This window comes from Kogia breviceps, chromosome 15, assembly GCF_026419965.1.
Source record: "Kogia breviceps isolate mKogBre1 chromosome 15, mKogBre1 haplotype 1, whole genome shotgun sequence".
Taxonomy (NCBI): domain Eukaryota; kingdom Metazoa; phylum Chordata; class Mammalia; order Artiodactyla; family Physeteridae; genus Kogia; species Kogia breviceps.
In genome coordinates this window covers 558,016-577,644 of record NC_081324.1, presented here as the reverse complement: position 1 = coordinate 577,644, position 19,629 = coordinate 558,016, and the positions used below count along the sequence as shown (strand labels likewise).

General features: G+C 59.2%; 1 protein-coding gene across 4 annotated transcripts in view; it reads left to right on the top strand.

Moving 5' to 3' along the window:
* Positions 1 to 19,629, top strand: part of CTDP1 (CTD phosphatase subunit 1) — a 97,697-nt gene that overhangs the window by 1,939 nt on the left and 76,129 nt on the right. For all 4 annotated transcript variants that reach the window (XM_067015089.1, XM_067015092.1, XM_067015091.1 and 1 more), the window contains 9 exons: positions 3,996 to 4,079; positions 4,728 to 4,821; positions 6,188 to 6,316; positions 7,993 to 8,143; positions 10,771 to 10,861; positions 12,752 to 12,918; positions 13,788 to 14,753; positions 15,067 to 15,208; positions 15,821 to 16,024. In XM_067015089.1, the coding sequence (XP_066871190.1) occupies positions 3,996 to 4,079; positions 4,728 to 4,821; positions 6,188 to 6,316; positions 7,993 to 8,143; positions 10,771 to 10,861; positions 12,752 to 12,918; positions 13,788 to 14,753; positions 15,067 to 15,208; positions 15,821 to 16,024 (2,028 nt within the window). Of the gene's footprint in view, positions 1 to 3,995; positions 4,080 to 4,727; positions 4,822 to 6,187; positions 6,317 to 7,992; positions 8,144 to 10,770; positions 10,862 to 12,751; positions 12,919 to 13,787; positions 14,754 to 15,066; positions 15,209 to 15,820; positions 16,025 to 19,629 lie in introns of those variants that run through there.

The following is a 19,629-nucleotide window of genomic DNA, read 5'->3' as shown; positions in this document are numbered from 1 at the left end:
CCCTGTGAGGTCATGTAACCGATCAGCCAAGTAGCTGATAGAGCGGCAGGCTCCCAGCCGTGAGGAATTTTCTTTTTGGTGTGTTTTTGGTGTTTCAGGTCTCGGGGTATCTTACTGCAGCGGTTCATCGCGGGGCTTTTTGAGGACCTGAAGAGTGGTAGCATTTCTCCTGGAAGGCAGGTGTTGGGGGAGGAAAGCACCAGCGCAGCGCTGGGCTCACCTGGCTGGAGTTGTCCTCGTCTCCGTCTGCACTGTCCTCTGCTGGACTCATCCTCACCACGTCAGAGGTTGTCCTCCGGCAGTGAACCGTTGCAGGAATGTGGAAGTCCTGCCTCTGGGTGTAGTGGAAATAATCAGTAGATACTGTTGTGATCTGTCACGAGATTGCACGTTTTTGTAGTGCTTCATGCTGTTGGGGAGAATGGGAACTATTGTGACTGAGACAGAGGAAGGGGCTGAGGTCCCAGGAGGTTTTGATGCACCAGCACTGTCCCTGCTGAGGCTTTGCCAGGGCTTCGTCTGCGCTGTGCTCTCCTTAGGCTGCGTTTCATCCAGAGCGTCCCCCTGGGGCGACGTCGGTAGAATGAGAGTGTTTCTGTCTTCATAATATATATGAGGATTGAAATTGTTTTATTTTCTGACAAGGCCCTGTCTGCCAGAGAGTAAATCTGTTAATTGTGTGCCTGATGATGTCTTTCCCCCTCACCTGTCTGGTTTTTTTTCAATTCACTCGGGTACATTGATGTCTCCAAAAGAAAGGAAAATATATACATAAAATAATCAGGAAACAAGTCTGGTGATGGATAAGGACCGACACGGGAGGAGGCTGTGTAGGTGTGCCTTTGCATCTTCCACTGACATCCAGCCAGCTTTATCTGTGCCTCTCTGAACCTGCTGTCTTTATCAGGGCTGTACAGTGCCGATGTCCTTAATTCCATCGCCTCTGCTTTATTTCTTGCTTCGTTTTTAGAACAACTAATTTATCAGTGTGGATTCAGGGGTTCTTATTTTACTCAGTGGATTATGGTCCATTCCGATTACTTGCCTTAATGCTCAAACTGTCCTGGATTTGGAAGCGGGCGCCCTTCCAGGTCCCGCTAACGTAGAGCATGGTCCTGTTTTCTGACACAGATGGCTTCTGCTCTCCCAGCCCCAGCCCTGGAGTCAGCCATTTCTCCAAGAAACCCTGCTTTCTTTTAGTGGAGAATGGCATTTAGAAACCACGATCTGGGGCTTCCCTGGCGGCGCAGTGGTTGAGAATCCGCCTGCCGATGCAGGGGACGCGGGTTCGTGCCCCGGTCCAGGAAGATCCCACATGCCGCGGAGCGGCTGGGCCCGTGAGCCGTGGCCGCTGAGCCTGCACGTCCTGAGCATGTGCTCCGTAACGGGAGGGGCCACAACAGTGAGAGGCCCGCGTACCGCAAAAGAAAAAAAAAAAAGAAACCACGATTTGGGTGCACAAAATAGTCTCTTTTCCTCCAATGTTCTTCAGCACTCAGAGGTTTAGCACTTAGAAGAGATCCCTTAGCCCTCCTAACCTGTAAGACCTTCCCAGACTTGACAGTGACTGCTCCAGGGACCCAGCTCCCTGACACTGCTCTGATACACCCTGTGCTCTCTGACCTTCCTATTGGAGCAGACACCAAAGCTAATGAGTACAAAAAAAAAATCAGGAGAGTTTGATACTTGCGTATTTGGGGGAAAATAACTTGTTTAGGAATTGCATTTGATGACTATTCTATGGATTTTCTTCAGGGACGAACCAGGAAAGTTGACCTTTGTGGGTGACTGGCCTGGCATTCTGCGGCTTGTCTCCTTGGCTGAAGCGCTGTTTTTAGAGTTCACAGTGCATCAGTCCCTTGGCCATGTGGAGATTTAGGGTAGAACACAGCCCACTCGGCGCCTTTCGCCTGGCCTGGAGCAGCGTCTGGAGGAGGAAACAACTTGTGCCGAAAAGGACGTTGCTGCTCTGCTCCTGTCTCATTCCCTTTCCCTCCCTCTTGGCATTTTCTCTCCTTTGGGGGGAATTTCTTCAGCCCATGCAGAGATGCAGAAGTCAGCTGGGTCAGACAGCGTCGTACTCAGCTCTGACCCTGGACGGTAGTTCTGAGTGATCTAGTAATTGACAGAAAATACAGTCGGCCCTCCGTACCGCAGGTTCCGCATCTGTGTATTCAGCCAAGCTTGGATCGAAACGTTGGGGGGGTGGGGAGGGAACTTCAGAGAGTTCCAAAAAGCAAAAAACTTGAATTTGCCACATACTGGCAATTATTTACATCGCGTTGACGTTGTGTTGGTATCATAGGTAACTGAGAGGTTATTTAACGTACACAGGAGGATGCACGTGGGTTATTTGCAAAGACTAGGCCATTTTGTATAACAGGCTTGAGCATCCTCGGATTCTGATGCCTGCAGGGTCCTGGAACCGATCCCCTGTGGATACGGACGGGTGACTGTCAAGTCTGTTTCCCCTCCTTTTAATTTGGGCTGAGTGTTTCTGAGCTGCCGTACCCCGTAAGTTTCACTCCGCCAGCTGTGGCTGCCAAGAGGGGCCGCGTGTGGAGGCTGAGCCCCCAGGTCACCGCTCCTGGGCCGGGGGCCCTCGGGTCACTGATGTTCGTGTGGCCTGCACGTCCTCACAAGGTGGCAGGTCAGCGGAGCCTGTAACTGAAGTGTAAGCAGCGTCAGCATTTTTAAACCTCTGGGGTTGGTGGACGAGCCAGTCACTGTTTCTCAAACACCGGCCGCCAGCATCCCCGGTGGTGAGCGGCAGCCTTTTCACCAGGTGCCGAAGGGGCCACGCGCACCGCTGACCCGTGAGCAGATGTCTGAGATGCGCCTTTGACCTTGAGCAGAGCGCCTCCGGTCCACTTGCTGGCTCCACCACACTGTCACAGATGCTTCCTGGGGCGCAGGAGAGCAGGGCCGGCTGGGAAGGGGCCCCGGCGGGGAGGGGTCTGGGAGGGTGGGCGCCCTGTGTCAGCAGTGAACTCCCCCCAGAACCGACCAGGCAGGGAGGACCAGGTGCGGCCCGGCAGTGACCTCACCCTGGAACCCAGGGCATGGCCTGCGTGCGGCCGAGGTGCCGTGAGAGCTGGGAAAGCAGAGACCCCGACCGGGCGGCGGCAGAAGAGCCCTGGAGGCGCTGCTGGGTGAAGGGGTCGTGGGCGCCTCGTGGAGGGATTTGGGTGGACGTGGGGGGCTGAGGGGCCATGCGTGGAGAAGGCCAGCCAGGGCAGGGCTCCCCTGGGTGCCGATCGCCAGGGGCCGAGGCGGGCGGGGCCTGAGGGGTGAGGTCGAGGGAGGAGCCGCGTGCGCTCAGGGCCGCACCTCCTCCGCTGCTCCTGTTTGTCTAGGATCGGGGCGATGGGGGCGGTGTTGGGGAGAGGTAGAGACGGCGTTGAGGCTGGAAGAGGGGCCCGGCCGGCGGGGCCAGGGCTGGGCCTGGCGTGCCCTCCCCGCCCAGCACCGGGGTCGGGGGGCGTCCTGGCCCTGATGAGCAGCGGGGCCAGAAGGGTGGGGGGAAGGAGGCCCTGCTCGGAGGAGGGGTGTCGCTTCCCTGGTTTCTCCCCCCACTGGGCAGCTCTGTCTGCCCCTGAAAATCATTTGCAGTCCAGAGCCTTTAGGACAGAAACGGGTGAGGAGGGAGGGGTGCAGAGCCGTCCGCCCTCACGTGTGGGGCGCCGACCAGAAGGCTGCTGGGCCTCAGAGAGGGTCTTTGCTTTGTGGGCAAACGCCCAGCAGGGCCTCGCTCACGACACTGGCACGGGGCCCAGGTGTTTCATCATCGATGAAAAAGCCCTTCATTTTATAGCCAGAGAAATGGCACCCCTGGAGGGTGGTGTGAAGTTAAAGTTATGCGCGAGTCACCGGGAGAACTGGTACCAGAGTCCAGGTGCCTTTGCGCCCGCTCAGATGCTCTTTCTAGAGGAGCTGGGTAAAGCAGGAGATTTTAGTCCTTGCTAACTTGTGACCGTTTTCACCCCCGATTCTAGGGCGGTTCTCGTGCAATTAGAAGGATGTAGCCACCCCGTCGTCATGAAGGGCCTGTGCGCTGAGTGCGGCCAAGACCTGACCCAGTAAGTTCTGGCAGCTCGAGAGTGGGACACCGTTCCCCTGGAGCCGGAGGGCGGTGGGTGTGAGCGTGGAGGGACAGGACGCCCGAGGGGCTCGGGGGGAGGGTCTGTCTCCGCTGTCTGCCCGCATGCAGCCCGAGAGAGCCCGCCTCCTCCCTGGTTTGAGTTCGTGGAGCTCTGGAAGCACTAAAGCATGTCTGCCGCCCACCCCAGGTGTGGTAGGAGACAGCTGGTGGGTTGGGATTTGCCTTCCCGTCCCCGCTGAGTGAGCCGCGCTTCCCCACTGGGGCTGGCCGTCCCTGGGCGCAGCCGGCACTTCACCACCCCCAGGCCCCCGTCTCGCAGCCCGCGCTAGTTTGCCACCACCGTGGACTCGCTTCCCCCGTTTGTACGTGTAGAGCAGCGTGGACCGTCCTGTACTTGTGCGCTGTGGGCCTCTGTGTTTCAGTGGGACCACCTGTATTTTCAAAGGGAGCTCTGTGAGTGTGACCCTTACTTAATTTTTTCCTCGGTTTTCCTGTCTGTTTTCAGACAGTGGGGGAAATTTCAGCTCTGAGCCCGCAGGCCTCCTCAGCTAAAGTCTGAACTAACTTTTCCGCCTAAGTTAATGAGCTGCAGGTGTCGCTTCAGCAGCCCCTTCTCACTTCGCAGGCTGCAGAGTAAGAATGGGAGGCCGCAGGTGCCGCTGTCCACGGCCACCGTGTCGATGGTGCACAGCGTCCCTGAGCTCATGGTGAGCTCCGAGGTAAGTAAGTGCACCCCGGGCAGGGCAGCGTTTGGGAAGATGGTTCCCGAGAGCCGTGAGCACGTCTGCGGGCCGCTCGGAGCGACAGGAGAGGACACCCGCCCTGTCGTCGTCGTCACTGTGCTCCCAGCGTGCCCGCGTGGCTTATGTGGCGCGTGCGGGCTGCCCGCGGGTGAGGGCTGCGGCCCTTCCTCCCCCTGACCCAAGCGATCCCGCCTGCAGGCGGCCCTGCTCCGCTGGGCTGCGTTGGGTCGGGAGCTCTCCAGCGTGCTGCAGCCGGGCCCTGGGCTTGGAGAGCTGCGGGGAGGGAAGAGCCGAGGGGGGAGCTCAGCCTGGGCGGATCGTGAGCAGGGGTGAGGGGAGGGCATCTCGAGGGCTCCTGCCCGGGGTGCAGGGGCCGAGCAGGAGAGGGGAGGTGTCAGGTCTGATCAGCGCTGGCTGCGCGGACGAGGGGTGGAGGGAGAGGGCCCGGCGCTGTGCTTTCGTGTGCAAAGACGTGCGAGTGCTGGAGAAATGTCTGGAAAGGAGAAGGTTGCTTTTTGTACATTGCCGTGTTGGTCAGAGGCCTGACACCTGGGCCGGGGTCCACACGGTGGGGTGAGTGAGCGTGGCCGGGACAGGGCAGTAGGCACAGCACCCACCTCGCGGGGCTCTGTAACAACCGGCTTCTTGTCTTATCGCAAGGCAGTCTCAGAGCTCGGTGTTTTTGCAGGTGGTAGGTAAAAGCTTTCTTCAGTGTCATAATTGTATTAGGTGTGAGCTTTTAAATGATACGTACCTACTTTATTTTTCATGGGAAAGACAAAGTGCCAGGAACATGATTCTTGCTTTTCTGAATTGCTGAAATTTAAACAAATACAGATACGTAAGTGTATGTTTAAGACGAAATGAGGAAGTTTGAGGATAGAAAGAGAGGAAGGCGGCCCCCGTCGTTTCTGCTGTGAAGGGCTAACCCTTGCCCGTCCTGCACGAGCCGCTTCAGGAGCCGACAGTGGAGTCCCCTCCGCCCCACGCTCGGCTGACCGCGTGTCTCAGCTCTGCCGGTCGCTTGTCCTGAGCGGCTCCAGAGCCTTCAGCCGAGTCCGTGTAGACACGGCCACTTTCTTCTCAGCCCCCGTTCACTGGTCTACCTGCTTAAGGAAAAGTAGTCACAAGTCGGAGTGGCTTGAAGAGGGTTGGACCCCACAGGACTGGCTCTGGGCACTGGGACCTAGTCCGCAGGCCGCTAGGCTTGTGAGCGAGGCGGGCAAGGCGTGCAGGGCAGTGAAGACCACCGTCAGCTTCCTTTTCTGTCGTCTGATGAGACTGAGTTTTGCTTTGGATCCACACGTACTTCCTTTGTCATCTCCTTTTCCTTTTTAACTAGCAAGCCGAGCAGCTAGGAAGGGAAGACCAGCAGCGACTGCACCGCAACAGAAAACTAGTGCTCATGGTGGACTTGGACCAGACCTTGATCCACACCACGGAGCAGCACTGCCAGCAGATGTCCAACAAAGTGAGCTCCTCGGGGGGCGGGGGCGGCTCCTTCGGCGCTGGCACGGGCCTGCGCAGCGTGGCTACAGGCTTCGTCTGGAGGAGCGTGGGTTCCTGGCTCCGGAAGGGGGCAGGGGCAGGCGCAGGCCGCCGCGCGGAGGACGGTGAGGAGCCGGTGAGCGCTGGCGTTGAGAGCCTCGCCCCCAGAAGAGCGTGTGCTTTTCAGTTATGTAAGTTTTGGTGTCGCGGGCTCTCCTGTGAGATGCTCCTTGTGTGACGTCCGCGATTGGCAGGCATCTCGGGCGTTTCCTGCATCACAACCGACCGCTGCACTCAGGCTGGGCGGGGCAGAGCTTGAGGGCGTGAGCCACTCGGGGGGCTGGCTCTGCCTGCGAAGCCCAAGCCGGGCCTTCTCATTCCTTTCATAAGAGTTCGCACGGTTACGCCGCTCCCATTCTCGGCTTGTGTGGCAGGAGGGTGTCCTCGGGGCTGTGTGGACGGTGCTCAGCTGCTGCTGGGGGCTTCCCTGTGCCTCCGCCCACACCTGCCCACTGGCCAGGCCCCTCTGGACCCCCAGATGGCATCCGGGACACATGGCAACCCCCCTCCCCGCCCCCAACTCCGGACCCACAGGACACCTGCTGGCGACAGCCAGAGAGGCACGTTGAATCCTTAACCTCGGCAGAGATCCTAACTTGGGGTTTTAAGGATGTTTCCGTTGCAGCTTCTGGACGTTTTTAGCTGTTGGGTATGGTGGAAGGTGTTTTATACCATTTCACACTCCCAGATGCTTTACCAGAACAGCCCCATCATGAGGGGTGTGACAAACTTAGAGCCAGAAAAAAATTAACTAGGCCTCAGGTCATTTCCTTTCTTTTTAGTTTAGTACTGAGAAAATGAATGATAAGGAGGATTAAAAGGATCAAAGTTTAACTCCTAAGGAGAGTAGACGTGCGTGCGTGCGTGCGTGCGTGCATGTGTGCGTGCGTGTGTGCGTGCGTGCGTGCGTGCGTGCGTGCCTGTTAATCACGTATAAGCCGGTTGGGGTTACTGATTTTGTCTGTCTCCTAAAGATGGCTGCGAGTGCTGTTTCAGCGTCTTTGTTTCATGTGTGAGGTAGTAAAGGTGCATCTTAAACCGTCCACGCGTCAGACTGAGCGATGTGGGACCCTCGGTTTGTGTTCATCTCTAGCTCGGGGAGACACTGTCTGTGGCCCCTGGACATGGGTTCTAAGCGGTCCGCAGCGGCTCTGCTGCTGGCCGCTCTGTGCGGTGACTCTCTCGGGGGTGCTCACTTTGTCCGTGATCAGAGAAACAGTGTTGGCAAGATGGTCAGGGTGTGTAAGCGTCCACCGGTGTCCCGATAGCCTTTTAGTGAAGCCCTCGGACAGCAGAGGTACCAGAATCATCACAGGAAGTTATCCCACGTAGGTAGTTAGCCGGTCGTTCTGGGTAGCTCCGTGCTTGTCCTGGGTGCTTACCATAGGTGGTTACCACAGCAGGGAAGGTGGAGCCGCCCTCCCCCGTAGAGCGTGAGAAAGGAGAGCATTTCTGTGGAGTGGGCGTGGTCGACTCCCGTGGTGACCTGTGCAGCTGTCACGTGTCACGTGTCAGCCACAGGGCCGAGCCTTCACGGCAGCAGCCCCCACGCCCTGACCGGCGCTCCCGGTGCCCTGTGACCGGGCCTGTTCTCTGCAGGGCATATTCCACTTCCAGCTGGGCCGGGGCGAGCCGATGCTGCACACGCGCCTGCGCCCGCACTGCAAGGGGTTCCTGGAGAAGATCGCCAAGCTGTACGAGCTTCACGTCTTCACGTTCGGCAGCCGCCTGTACGCACACACGATCGCAGGTGAGCGGCCATGGCGTTCAGGCCCCCCACTGGACACTTAACGTTTGGCCTCTGTCTTTTTCTCGATGTTTCTGGAAGATGAAGGGGAAAGATCAGGAAGGTCTCCCAAGCTCAGCTTCAGAGTCCCAGCTGGCAGATGGGGGCCCAGTTAGGTCGGTCCACAGGCTGCAGGCGGATGAGAACCTCCCTGCTCTTGCGGGCCCGCGGGCCGTGGCCAGACGCGCTCCAGTCCAGAGGGCAGGCGGCCGGCACTCCGGCCAGCTGCGCGCCACGGGCCACTCTGCAAGTTGGTCAGGACCACACGTACGTGGAAAAGCAGAAACTCTTTCTATGAGGGCTCTTTGAAAAAGTGCTAATCCGCCTGGAAGTAGCTCTGGAGCCGCGTTGCTGGTGTTTGCCTGCGGTGAGCCCTTCCAGCGCAGACAGAACAGTCTCTCTCGCTTGGAAGGGAGCAGCGTGATGACGCGTTGACCTGCTGTCCTCGTTCAGGCTCGTGGTTCTGTGCTGGCTGCGCTCGCGCATGGACACAGGAGCCCCCTGGCCCCCAGCTCTGGCTGGGGACGGGGTGAAGGGCACCAGCTTCCTCTGCATAGAGGCACATTCGGGCTCCAGCCCACTGGGGCCCATCCGTGGACATCGGCACCTGCAGTACGTCACAGCCCCCTAGGATTAGTACAGGGACGTTAAACTAAGTACTTTTAAACGCAGACGCCTTTGCAGATGGGTCCTGGTCTTGTCAGTGGGGAAATCCATTTTAAATCCCCGTTTCACACTTGGTGCTTTTGCAGGAGACGTTAGTCACAAACACAGAGGCAGCGTGTTCGTTAACCCGTCTCGTAACTAACGTTCGGCGTGCTCGCCTTCAGGGTGTGGCTGCCCTGCGGCTCCCCGGGGGCGTGGTTCCGAGACTGACGCGACGCGACTCCCTTGCGGGGTTCTCACACCGCTGAGTAAACCCCATGCCACATGGAAATAGCGAGTGACGTCTTCAGGTGCGGCCTCGGGCTTCTCCTGTGGCCGTCGCCTCTGGAGCCTGGCCTCGCTAGGTGTCAGTCAGTGAGGCACGGAGAGCACCAGCAAAGGTCCCGGGGGGGCCTCCCTGCTCGGCCTGCTGCCCTGCCCCCCCCCAGGGCCTGTGGCCATCACCGCTTCCTGAGGTTCCTGAGAGCAGGGCTCGCCCCATCTCAGGCTGCGCCGTGTGCCATAGAATCCCAAGTTGCAGCAAGTCCAGACGAGGCCATCACGAGGAGACCGCAGGCAGTGTCCCAGCGACGGTGGATGCAGAGACCCACCAAGCAGCACCTCGACCGGGGGACCCGAGGTGATTCGGCCACCCCGGTGAGGGCGTTGAGAGCGACCGCGGCTCACCTGCAGAGCGGGCCCGGGAGGAGGCGCGTGGCCCCCAGGGCCGGTGCCCCACGTGGCTCTGGGAGCTGCGAGGCCTTCGGGGGCGCGTGGATTTGAGCTTAGTGGGCACAGCGCTTGTAGCCTGACGGAGTCGGCTGATCGGCCGTGTCAGTCTGATCGTTTGCAGGTGACAGGCAGAGGCCAGACGTGCGGAGGCCTGACTGGTTTTAACAGTGATGGTTTTCGTAACTTCCTCTTCCTGGTCAGCTTTACTGTTTTCACAGAACGTGTACTTTCGGTGTAACGAGGATAGAAACGCTTCCGTTGGGGCAGAAGTGTTAAGCGCTTTGCGTGCTTTTCATTTATCGTAGAGGCTCTGATAATTAGTGTTTTAGATTTAGCCACTGAGAAGCTTCAGCGTTCATGCAAGTTCTTTACGTAATAAAACGGTAGTGTGTGTTTCTCCTGCGAGATGGGCGTTGTCTGCGGATGACGCACTGACGACTCAGTGACCCCGAGGCCCTGAGCACCGGGCGGCTGCCGCCTCGCTGCACAGGGGCCCTCAGGAGGGGCGCGCGGCTCTGCTCGGAGGAGGACCTCGGGCTACAGGCCTAGCGAGCGGTGACGCATCCGTCTCCGTCAGTAGCAGGAAACAGCGAGGCGTGGGTGTCAAACCTGCAGTGTCCGGGGTCCTGTCACGGAGGGAGGCAGCTCTGGGCGGCCGTGTGGGAGAGGACACACGTGAGGCTATGAAGGGGCCGCCTCGTCCACGTAAAGAGAGGCTGGAGGAAGCACGGGTTCTCCTGTCCCGGTGTGAGTTTAGGCGTGCTGCCCAAACACCCCGCCCTCCCCTTTGCTTTGCGAACACAAAGGCTCAGGGAGATGACAAAGCCAAAGCAGCATTTGAACTCCTGTTTGGGGCCACTTCTCTCGGCGATGGGCTCCTCCCTGATGCCGCTGCAAGTCCCCTGCAAGGTGGGCGGCCGTGGTGAGTTCACGTGTCAGTTACCCGCGGTCTGAGCTTCCGGGGTGATGTGAACTTTGTTCACCCCGACTGCTGTCCTAGCAAGAGTCCAGGTGATGTGAGATTCAGTCACCGTTTCCTGGACCAAAGCCCTTACCTGCGTTAAAATTAGAGGGAAGGAGCTGTAAGAGGGTGACGGTCTCCCCTGAAGGAGGAAAGCGCGTGACGCCCGTGCTCTGAGTCTGCACGTCGCCGCACACAGGAAGGGACTCGGTGCATCTCACACACGTGACCTTGTCCTGTTTTCTTTTCAAAGGCTTCTTAGATCCTGAGAAGAAGCTTTTTTCTCATCGAATATTATCGAGGGACGAATGTATTGACCCGTTTTCCAAAACGGGGAACCTCAGGTACGTACCTGGCTGTGCACATCTCCGAGGTCACCGTTCAGGTTCCGTTGTAAAGTCTGCATTTTGAGAATCAGACCAGTCGTTCTGTATTTATTCTCCCGGTGACCAGCGTCCACTTTCTGGCACGAAGCCAGCCCGCTGTCTTCTAACCAGACCCCTCCTTTCCCTGCTCTCCTTGAATGTCCAGGCACTGGTGGCTCCTGGGGCACTCGGGCCAGAGCCCGGGGCGACGTGGGTGTCGGGGGAGGACTGAGACCAGGGCCTGGGGGGCACGTGGAGAGGGAGTCTGGGCGGCCAAGTCCCCAGAGCCTCCCCAGAGGGCGAGGGGGCTGTTCGGCCTAGTCGGGCGTTTTAAGGGGTGTTGGCACCTCGGGTTTGTGTTTCCTTAACACCTCGTGCGCCATGCAGCGTACAGTCAGTCATCAGGTCCTAAGTCGTGCTGCTCTGCACTGGCGCTTGGCCCGTCGCCACGCCCTTCCGTCCCCATGTGCCCCTCCCCACCCTCGCCTCTGTGCTCTTACACCAGGGCTCCCTGCCACCCCCCACGGAAGGACTGATTTCTAGTCTTGGGAGTTTCCTGCTCGCTCTGTACAAGGAATTTCTACCCAGAGAGGTAGCCTCCCCCCATTATGATCCTGTATCAGATACAGCTTCCTTCATGGCTGTCGATTCCTAAGACTTGGACAGTAAGAGCTGTGGCCTCAGTGGCCTTTTGGCTGGCGTTGGCCACCCTTAGCTAACGTTTCGTGTTTCAGATTTAGGGTATCCACACAGACCGAGACCTGTTTGCGTCTACGGGATGCGAGAAGAGAATCAGAGTACTTGTTTCAGAGGCAGTTCTCATGTTTACTGGTTAGGCGTCCGAATGAGCAGATACGAGGACGAAGGACGCTGAGGGAGGTGCGCTGACTTGTCCAGGGGAAACCTGCCCAAGGATGAGCGCGTCAGAGGGGAGGGGCTCCACGGCAGCCCCGGGGGCGGCACTTGCCTCTGTTCCCCCGTCTCGATTTGCTGTGGTTCTCACCTCCCTCATCTGGAATTAAATGTGCTAAAGGCATTAACTGTGTAAGTCATTTTAGCTACCGCTGATGTTTTTGCCTGTGGAAAACAGACTCACCGAAGACGATTCTGGACACGTGAACGTTTTTTGCTGACTAGTTGTAGCCTTCAGTAGCAGCTAGAAAGCCTGGACAATGACATGTATTTCTCCCGGGTTTGTTTCTCGATCCTAGAAAACAGGCAGGAAGCACTTGTCCTTCTGAACTTTGCACCCTTGCGCCCGTCTGTCTGAATCTAAGTGTTGTGGGCAGAAATCGAGTGAAAGCACAGAGCAGGCCTGTGTCCGTAAGGTGGCTGTTTGGACGCTTGTTAACATCCTTCCTCCACCCGTACATCCTCGTAGCTTTGGGGAATGCAACAGTCACGTTTTGGACTTGGCGTCATGTAGGTTCCCCAGCCGAGGTTTGAGCGAGGCCCTGCCCTCCTGCCTGTAACTGATAGCTCTCCCCTGGCACAGGCCGATTACCTGTGTTTGTAAACAAAGCCGTGTTGGGGTGTGGCCAGGCCCATTGGTCCGCGCCGGCTTCCCCTGGGTGAGGGCTTTCCGTGGCCCCAGACAGGAAACCTTTCGGTCTCTGGCCCTTTGAAGCGTTTGTCCTGACTCTTGCCTTGAGCAGCGTCAGACACTGGAGAAAAGTGTACTTATCGCAGTGTAACTGTGTCTGGAAACTTTTTAAAATGTGAGCTAAACAAAAGCCCTTCGGTGCAGCTTGCATCTGGTTCTGATTAATATGCTCTCTGCTGGTTTCATATAAAAGGTGATCTTGACATTCGCTTGATGATGACCTCTTGTAAATTGTGCTAGTAGTTCCGATGCATTTTTACTTCTAGAAACCTTTTTCCTTGTGGAGACTCCATGGTTTGCATTATCGATGACCGAGAAGACGTGTGGAAGTTTGCCCCCAACCTGATAACTGTGAAGAAATACGTGTACTTCCAGGGCATAGGTGACATCAATGCCCCATCCGGGTCCCGGGAGCCCCAGGCAAGGAGGAGAGGTGGGTGGCCTCTCCTGGCTGTCAGATAGCGTCAGCTCTGTCCTGTCTCTGCTGTGGCTGCTGTTAATTCAGGATTCAGTTCGGTTTGGGTCATTTATTTATATTTCAGTAGTCATAGAAGTTGTGTTTGGTTTATGTATATTATGCTGAAAAACGTGGTATCGTTTGGTTTCAGTTTGGGGGGTTTTTTTTTCTTTTAATAGTACCAGCCTAAACATTTTTCCCGTTGAGTAAAGGTTAAAGAATACTATTTAATTTAATGCATCTGAATACTACTTTTCATCCTGGCTTTCCTTGAAAGACGAGCGTGACACTGGACGTTCGGTGTGTGAGGCTCCAGCCCGCGGGTGGTGGGTGCCGGGCCCCGGCCCCGAGCCTGCGGGGAACCTCCCAGGCCAGCTGGAAACCAGAGTCTGAAAAAAATTTAAAGTTTTGGTTTAAAGTGTTTCTGATGATCTTTAGCTTTTACGTAATCCATTCTGAGGCATACAGTTATTGCTGTAGTCACTAAAGTAGAACTTGGAGGTGTAGGCAGGAGAGTGAGACCCCAGGGCACCCCCGGGGGCGAGGCTGCACGGCACAGCTCGAGCAGGGCCCGATCTGACCACAGCCTGGGAACCGAGCGTGTCGTGCGCATCTCGTACCACTGTGGAACCCAGAGCGAGGTGAGCGGCTGAGGCCCGCAAACCTGAGATACTCACCCTCCAGCCCTTCCCGGCTGAGGGCGCCGCCCCCTGGCCAGAGGTGGCTCCAGCCAGCAGCTGGGGGCAGGTGGATGGAGTTTGCTTCCACAGGGGGTTTCCTCTTAAATGTTAGTTAACGGTGACCTTGTCCCTCGTGCACGTGTGCAGTCAGTCCTTCTCCTAAAGGTGCCGACGCCACGGAGCAGCCTCCGTCCGTCAAGGATCCCGAGGAAGGAAGGCAGATGTCTGGGGTCGAACAGACCAACGGCCTCGGGAAGCCCACGCGGGAGCTCAACGGGGGCGCGGGCCCTCGTGGGGGCTGGCCCTGTCCTGGGCAGGAGGAGGAGAGGGGCGCCCGGCCCGCCGCCCGCACCCCCTCGGCTGACGGCCGGGGGCCCCTGGCGGGCACCCAGCAGCACGGGCGGACACCGCTGGAGAAGAGGCCCGTGCGGGGTCCGGTGGGCCCTGACCCGGACCCAGATGTCCCCAGTGACAGCGGGAGCAGCAGCGAGTCGGAGGGCCGGCCGTCCCCCGTCCCCTCTGATGGGGAGAGTGGGGAGAAGAGGACCCGGAGAAAGCCTCCAGCCACCTGCCATGCTGGGGACGTTGCGGCACAGGGCGGCCCCCCGGGCGCCAGTCCCTGCGTGGAGCCCGGGCCCGGCGTCCAGGCAGCCGTGCAGGGGGAGGGCGAGCGGGACGGCCTCTGCGGGCTGGGCGGCGGCTGTGCCGACAGGAGGGAGGCCGAGACGGAGTCGCAGAACAGTGAGCAGTCGGGCATCACGGTGGGCGAGTCCCTGGACCAGAGCGCGGAGGAGGAGGAGGAGGAGGAGGACGCCGACGCCGACGACCACCTGGTCCATCTGGAGGAGATCCTCGCCCGCGTGCACTCCGCCTACTACGCCAAGTACGACCGCTTTCTCCGCGGGGAGACCCAGGAGGCCCCCGACATCCGGAAGATCGTCCCCGAGCTGCGCGGCCGGGTGCTGGCCGACGTGGCCATCATCTTCAGCGGGCTGCACCCCACGAACTTCCCCGTCGAGAAGACCCGGGAGCACTACCACGCCACGGCCCTGGGGGCCAGGATCCTCACCCAGCTGGCGCTGGGCCCCGACAACCCCGACCGGGCCACCCACCTGATCGCCGCGCGGGCTGGTGAGTCACGCCCTCCTCCCCCACCCCCAGCCACCTCTGGGTGGGGCTCCGGGCTCCAGCTCCCCCTCAGAACCGGCTGCCGCCACGGTCCGCGCTGCAGGGGCACCCAGGTGTCACTGTGCCCCGAGGCCCCGGGCTCGAGGCTCTGGAGCGGCTACCGCTGTAGAGAAACGGGGCCCTTCCGGAGCCATCACGTGGCGGGCCCTGCCCTGAGGGCCGTTCCCTCCAGGGCCCCTGCTGTCCCTGCCGCCCCAAGCCCTGACGGCAGACCAGTGGCCCGCGGCGGCTCCGAGCAGGGTGCGTGTGCCCGCAGGCACGGAGAAGGTGCGCCAGGCCCAGGATTCCGGGCGTCTGCACGTGGTCAACCCCGACTGGCTGTGGAGCTGCCTGGAGCGCTGGGACAAGGTGGAGGAGCGGCTGTTCCCGCTGCGTGGTGACCAGGCCAAGCCCCAGAGGTGGGCACCCGTGCGCCGGACGTGGTCGGCGGCTCAGGGGGAGGGTCCGCGCCCGAGCCCCGCCCACGCGCACGGCCGCTGCTCCCCCTCGGGAGACGCCCACCTGTCCCCCCGCCCCGCCCCCCCCCAGCGGACGGTCACAAAAAGCATCTCTGACCAGTGTCACCTGGAGGAGAAGCGGAAGTGCTTCTCGTAAGACACAATTGTGTGAGCTTTAAGCAGCAAATCCTACTTTGCGGCTGTTTCTTCCACAGCTGGGACATGGTCCCATCGAGTCACAGGGTCTTTACAGAGTCCAGCGTGGCGGGAGGGGGTGGCCAGGACGAGGGACGGGTGCAGAGGGCCCATGGGTAGAGCCAGGCAGCAGTGACGGCACACCTGCTTCATCTGAGTGGGTGCTGTGTTTAGAGGTGAAGCCGAAAACAGTGTCAGAGAGATAGCGGTGCAGCCCACGCTCTCCAAGGGGCCTTGTGTCCGCAGCCGGGGTCGAGCCCCAGGCTTAACAGAGAACCACGACTTCACTTGCAGATTCACAGTCCCGGCGGGAGGGAGGCGCGGGGGGTCCCGATCTGTTCCAGCCCCTCCTCACCGCCCTCGTTCTCGCTCCCCCAGGGAGGACGGCCCGGCCGCCTTTCCCGACAGGCAGGGCCTGCTTCCGACCACCCTGTTTCATCCGACACCCGTGCATCCCAAGGCCTCGCCTGGCCCTGAAGTTCGGATCTACGACGCCAGCACGGGCAAGCTCATCCGCAAGGGGGCCGCGGGCCCCGGGCCCCCCGGCTCCCTGCCGGTACACGCGGAGCTCTCCTCCTTCAGGTACACGCACCCCGCATGCAAAGGTGTCCTCGCGGGGCTTAGCCGGCAGGCAGCGGAGTATGGTCCCTGTGGGCTCGGGCCGGGGGCACAGGCCTCACCCATGCCCGCGTCGGGCCTTTCTGCACGTTCTTCCGTCCTGTCTCTGGTCCCGGGACTGGGGCAGACGAGTCCGTGGCTCAGCCTGGGCCTGCACACGCCCCACCTTTGCTCGGTGCCAAGGGGGGGGCCTCAGGCGGCTGGACCTGACCCTCCTGCCTTGCCCTTCGGGTCCGTCCCCGCTGCCACCCCCAGAAGGGCCAGTCGGGAGTGGCTCTGTTCTGTAGCCCCGGCCCTCAGGTCACAGGTCACACTGAGGGCCCTGGTGGCCGTGGCAGTTGGTAAATAGGAACATAGAGACCCAGGTCGGGGAGGAAGGCACTGCCCTGAGGGAACGTGGCCCGTGGTTTCCACACGTGTCTCCGTGAGTGTCTGTTTCCTTTCTGCACGTCGACTGGAAATCAGCGGAGTTGGGGAGCTTACAGAGCACCCTGTAAACACCTTAGCACTCCGAGGTGTAAACGAAAGGGACCTGAAGCTTTGTTTTGTTTTTGACGAGTGGCCACTGCTTTGAAATGCTTGTGCTTGTGCTGAACGCACGTGGTCTTGCCTCCGGGCCCCCTCCTTTCTGGAGCCCTGAGCCCATCCTGAGAGCCACCTTCGCTGTTAGCGGCCCACGTGTGGCGGTGCATTTCTGCTGCTCTGGGGGCCTGGCAGGCCTGCGCTGACCGCGTGGCTCCACCAGACTGCTCTTTACAGTGGGCGGCGGCTCACCCGATTCCCTCCCCTCTGGCCATTCTCCGGCCTTGGCAACACCGCGGGGGCCGACACGAGCCCGCTCGACGCCAGCAGAGCGGATGTGGACGAGGGGCCCCTGGAGGCCGGCGGGGTGTCCGTCGACCCTGCGGCTGGGCTCCAGATGTGGACAGGCACCCGGGGTTTAGGCCAGTTTCAGTTGGGCTATTGGTTGGTGGATTATTTTGTTCTAAAAGCATCGTCGCTGATTAAGCTTTGATTTTCTTCCGACAACACGATATATAATTACTTAAGAAGATGCATCATGATCTCTTCGTGCTGCATATACTTCCCACGGAGTTACCTTCCAGAAGCAGGATTACTAGGTTAAAGATCGTGGATGTCCTTGACTTTAATAAATGGGGGCAGTTATTTGCTACTTTGCCAAAGGTTTGGTGGGGTTCGTGTCCCGCCCGGCAGGGCCGGCCCCTCCCTCTCCTTCCTCCTTGGCGTGCCTCCAGGCGCGGGCCGCCCCCTCTCCCCGCCGAGTCCCCGGTTGCCGAGCGGCGTGAGGGCCGCCGCACGTGTTGCTGAGTCTCCGGGGCCTCACCCCAGTGCACTGGCTTTCTTTACCCTTCATTGACCCCTGTTTCCTTACTGGGTTTTGGAAGCTTTGTCCCTGTCCCTTCTGGGACACGTTTGCCGTAAGGCAGGCGATGTCACCCCTTGGATGCAGGAGGGAGGTGCCTGGCCGGCTCCGGGTCCCGTGGTTGTTACCGAGCTGTGCTGCTGCTTCATCCTTGTTTGGATACGTGGGTTGCTGGGATTTTTTCTTTATAGTGAGCGTTCATGGCTCAAATGTTTATAATTGCCGTTTCACTGTCAGATCGTTCTTGACGTAGAGCCGGGGTTTGGGCATCCTCTGTCGCCAGAGCAGCAGCTAAGCGCGTTGCTGGTTGAGTAGAGGTCATGCTGAAGCACACGGTGGACCTGACCTGTGCTTACGGAGGATGCACCGTCAGCGCAGAAGTGCTTCAGTATTTAGAGCAGCTCATGCATGTCATCCTGCAAACAGTTTGAGTTTTGTTTTGTAGCTCTGTATTTTACTGTCCAAAAGAATCTCAGGTAGTTTGTTGCTTTAAACGTAGCCCCGTCACGCCTGCCTTGAACTCCTCACGTGTGTAGGCCTGTGGTTGTTAGGCATGTCCCGCTTGTCACCACCTGCTGTGTGTTTGTCGTGCGTTCGTTCTGAGGCTGAACTGTTCTTTAAAGTGTTGAGATCACCCCCATTTCTGAGGTCCCTCTATGTGAAAGTAAGCCCGACGGGTGTGCGGGACACACCTCCGAGGGGGACCCGGCCCAGGCAGGACGTGGGCCCGGGGTCTGCGGCAAGTATGGGGCTCCCGAGGCAGACACCGCCAGGCCTTGAGGTCAGGGTCAGGGTTAGCTGAGATGTTAAGAGAACTTCCAGCAAGGTTACAGCAGAGGCCGCCAAACACCCTGAGTTAGAGCGTAAGGCACCTGCTCAAAGGGAGGCTGACATCAGGGCGTGAGGGACACGCAGCCCTGGAGCCGTTGGGGGATGGGCGGGGATCTGAGTGAGCTCAGGACGCCGGGCGCTGCGGAGCAAGCATGGGCAGTGGGGTGACGGGAGCTGCGGGTGCTTGCGCGGGGAGACGCGGGGCCGGGCAGGTGGTGGCCAGGCCAGGGGGCAGTGCCGGCTGCCGTTTCTCACATCTTCAGCCAGCAGAAGATTTAGACGTGGTGGTCCAGGGCTGCACCGAGCCCGCCCGCCCGTGCTCGAGGGCTGTGGCCAGCACAGCGCAGCAGCTCCCGGCAGCGTCCACTGAGGACTGGCTCTGGCTCGGGAGTCCACTCCAGAGAGAGCGCGAGCCTGAGGTCAGCGCCCGCCAGGGGAGGGTTTCTGGTCCTGGCAGCCTGGCGCTGCTCGGGTTGCATTAACCCTCCTGCAGAAGGGAACCAGAATGCTGCGCAGAGCGTGTCGCGCGGCCACGTGAGGGTGTCAGCCAGCATCCGGCACAGCGGGTCCCCGAGGGCCCCGTCCCGTGTGGCTAGTGGGCAGCGCCGAGCCTGAGGCAGTGCCTCCCCGGCTCTGAGACGAGGTGGGGCTTTGAGGCCATCGGAACAGATCTCGGAGGGGAGAGTAGACAGGGGGAGCCCAGGGGCCCTCGAGTCCCAGGCCATACAGGCTCCTGGGCTCCCAGGAGCCTTCGGAGAACGGTGACTACCACGTCACTAAGACAAAGAAAGGACAGGCGTTAAAACGGGCGAAAAGGTGGAGAATCTCAACAGAAGATTGCAGCCTTTGAACATCCTTTGAAAAGAATCTAAGGGCTGTTCTAGAACTGAGAAACGCGAAGCCTAAAATTAAACGGAAGACGGCCCATGAAAAATACGCAAATTGGGTGCACAAAGGAAGGAATGGGACAGGGGAGACATGGGGACCCGCGAGACCCCAGAGGAGAGGAGGGGTGGGTGGGCAGGTCCGCGTGGAAGTTCCCTAGCCCACAGGGAACAAGCACTCACATCCCAGAGCTCGGCGTCCACGGGCCAGTTTCTTAAAACCAGACAGAGAAAGCCTGCTTGAGGTATCTGTTATACGACCCTGTATGTGTTATATAATGTCAGTTAGTGCTAATGTTAGTGGTATATCGATATTCTATCATACTGTTAAGTAACTTTATAATTGTACACTGCTACGTTAAGTGTAACTACATAGCTGGTTTTTACTTGTTAAACTTTAACATTTCTGTATAGCAAAAGAATTAAAGCAAGCTGTTTGTCACAAGTATGTCAGGGCTAATAAATTAATG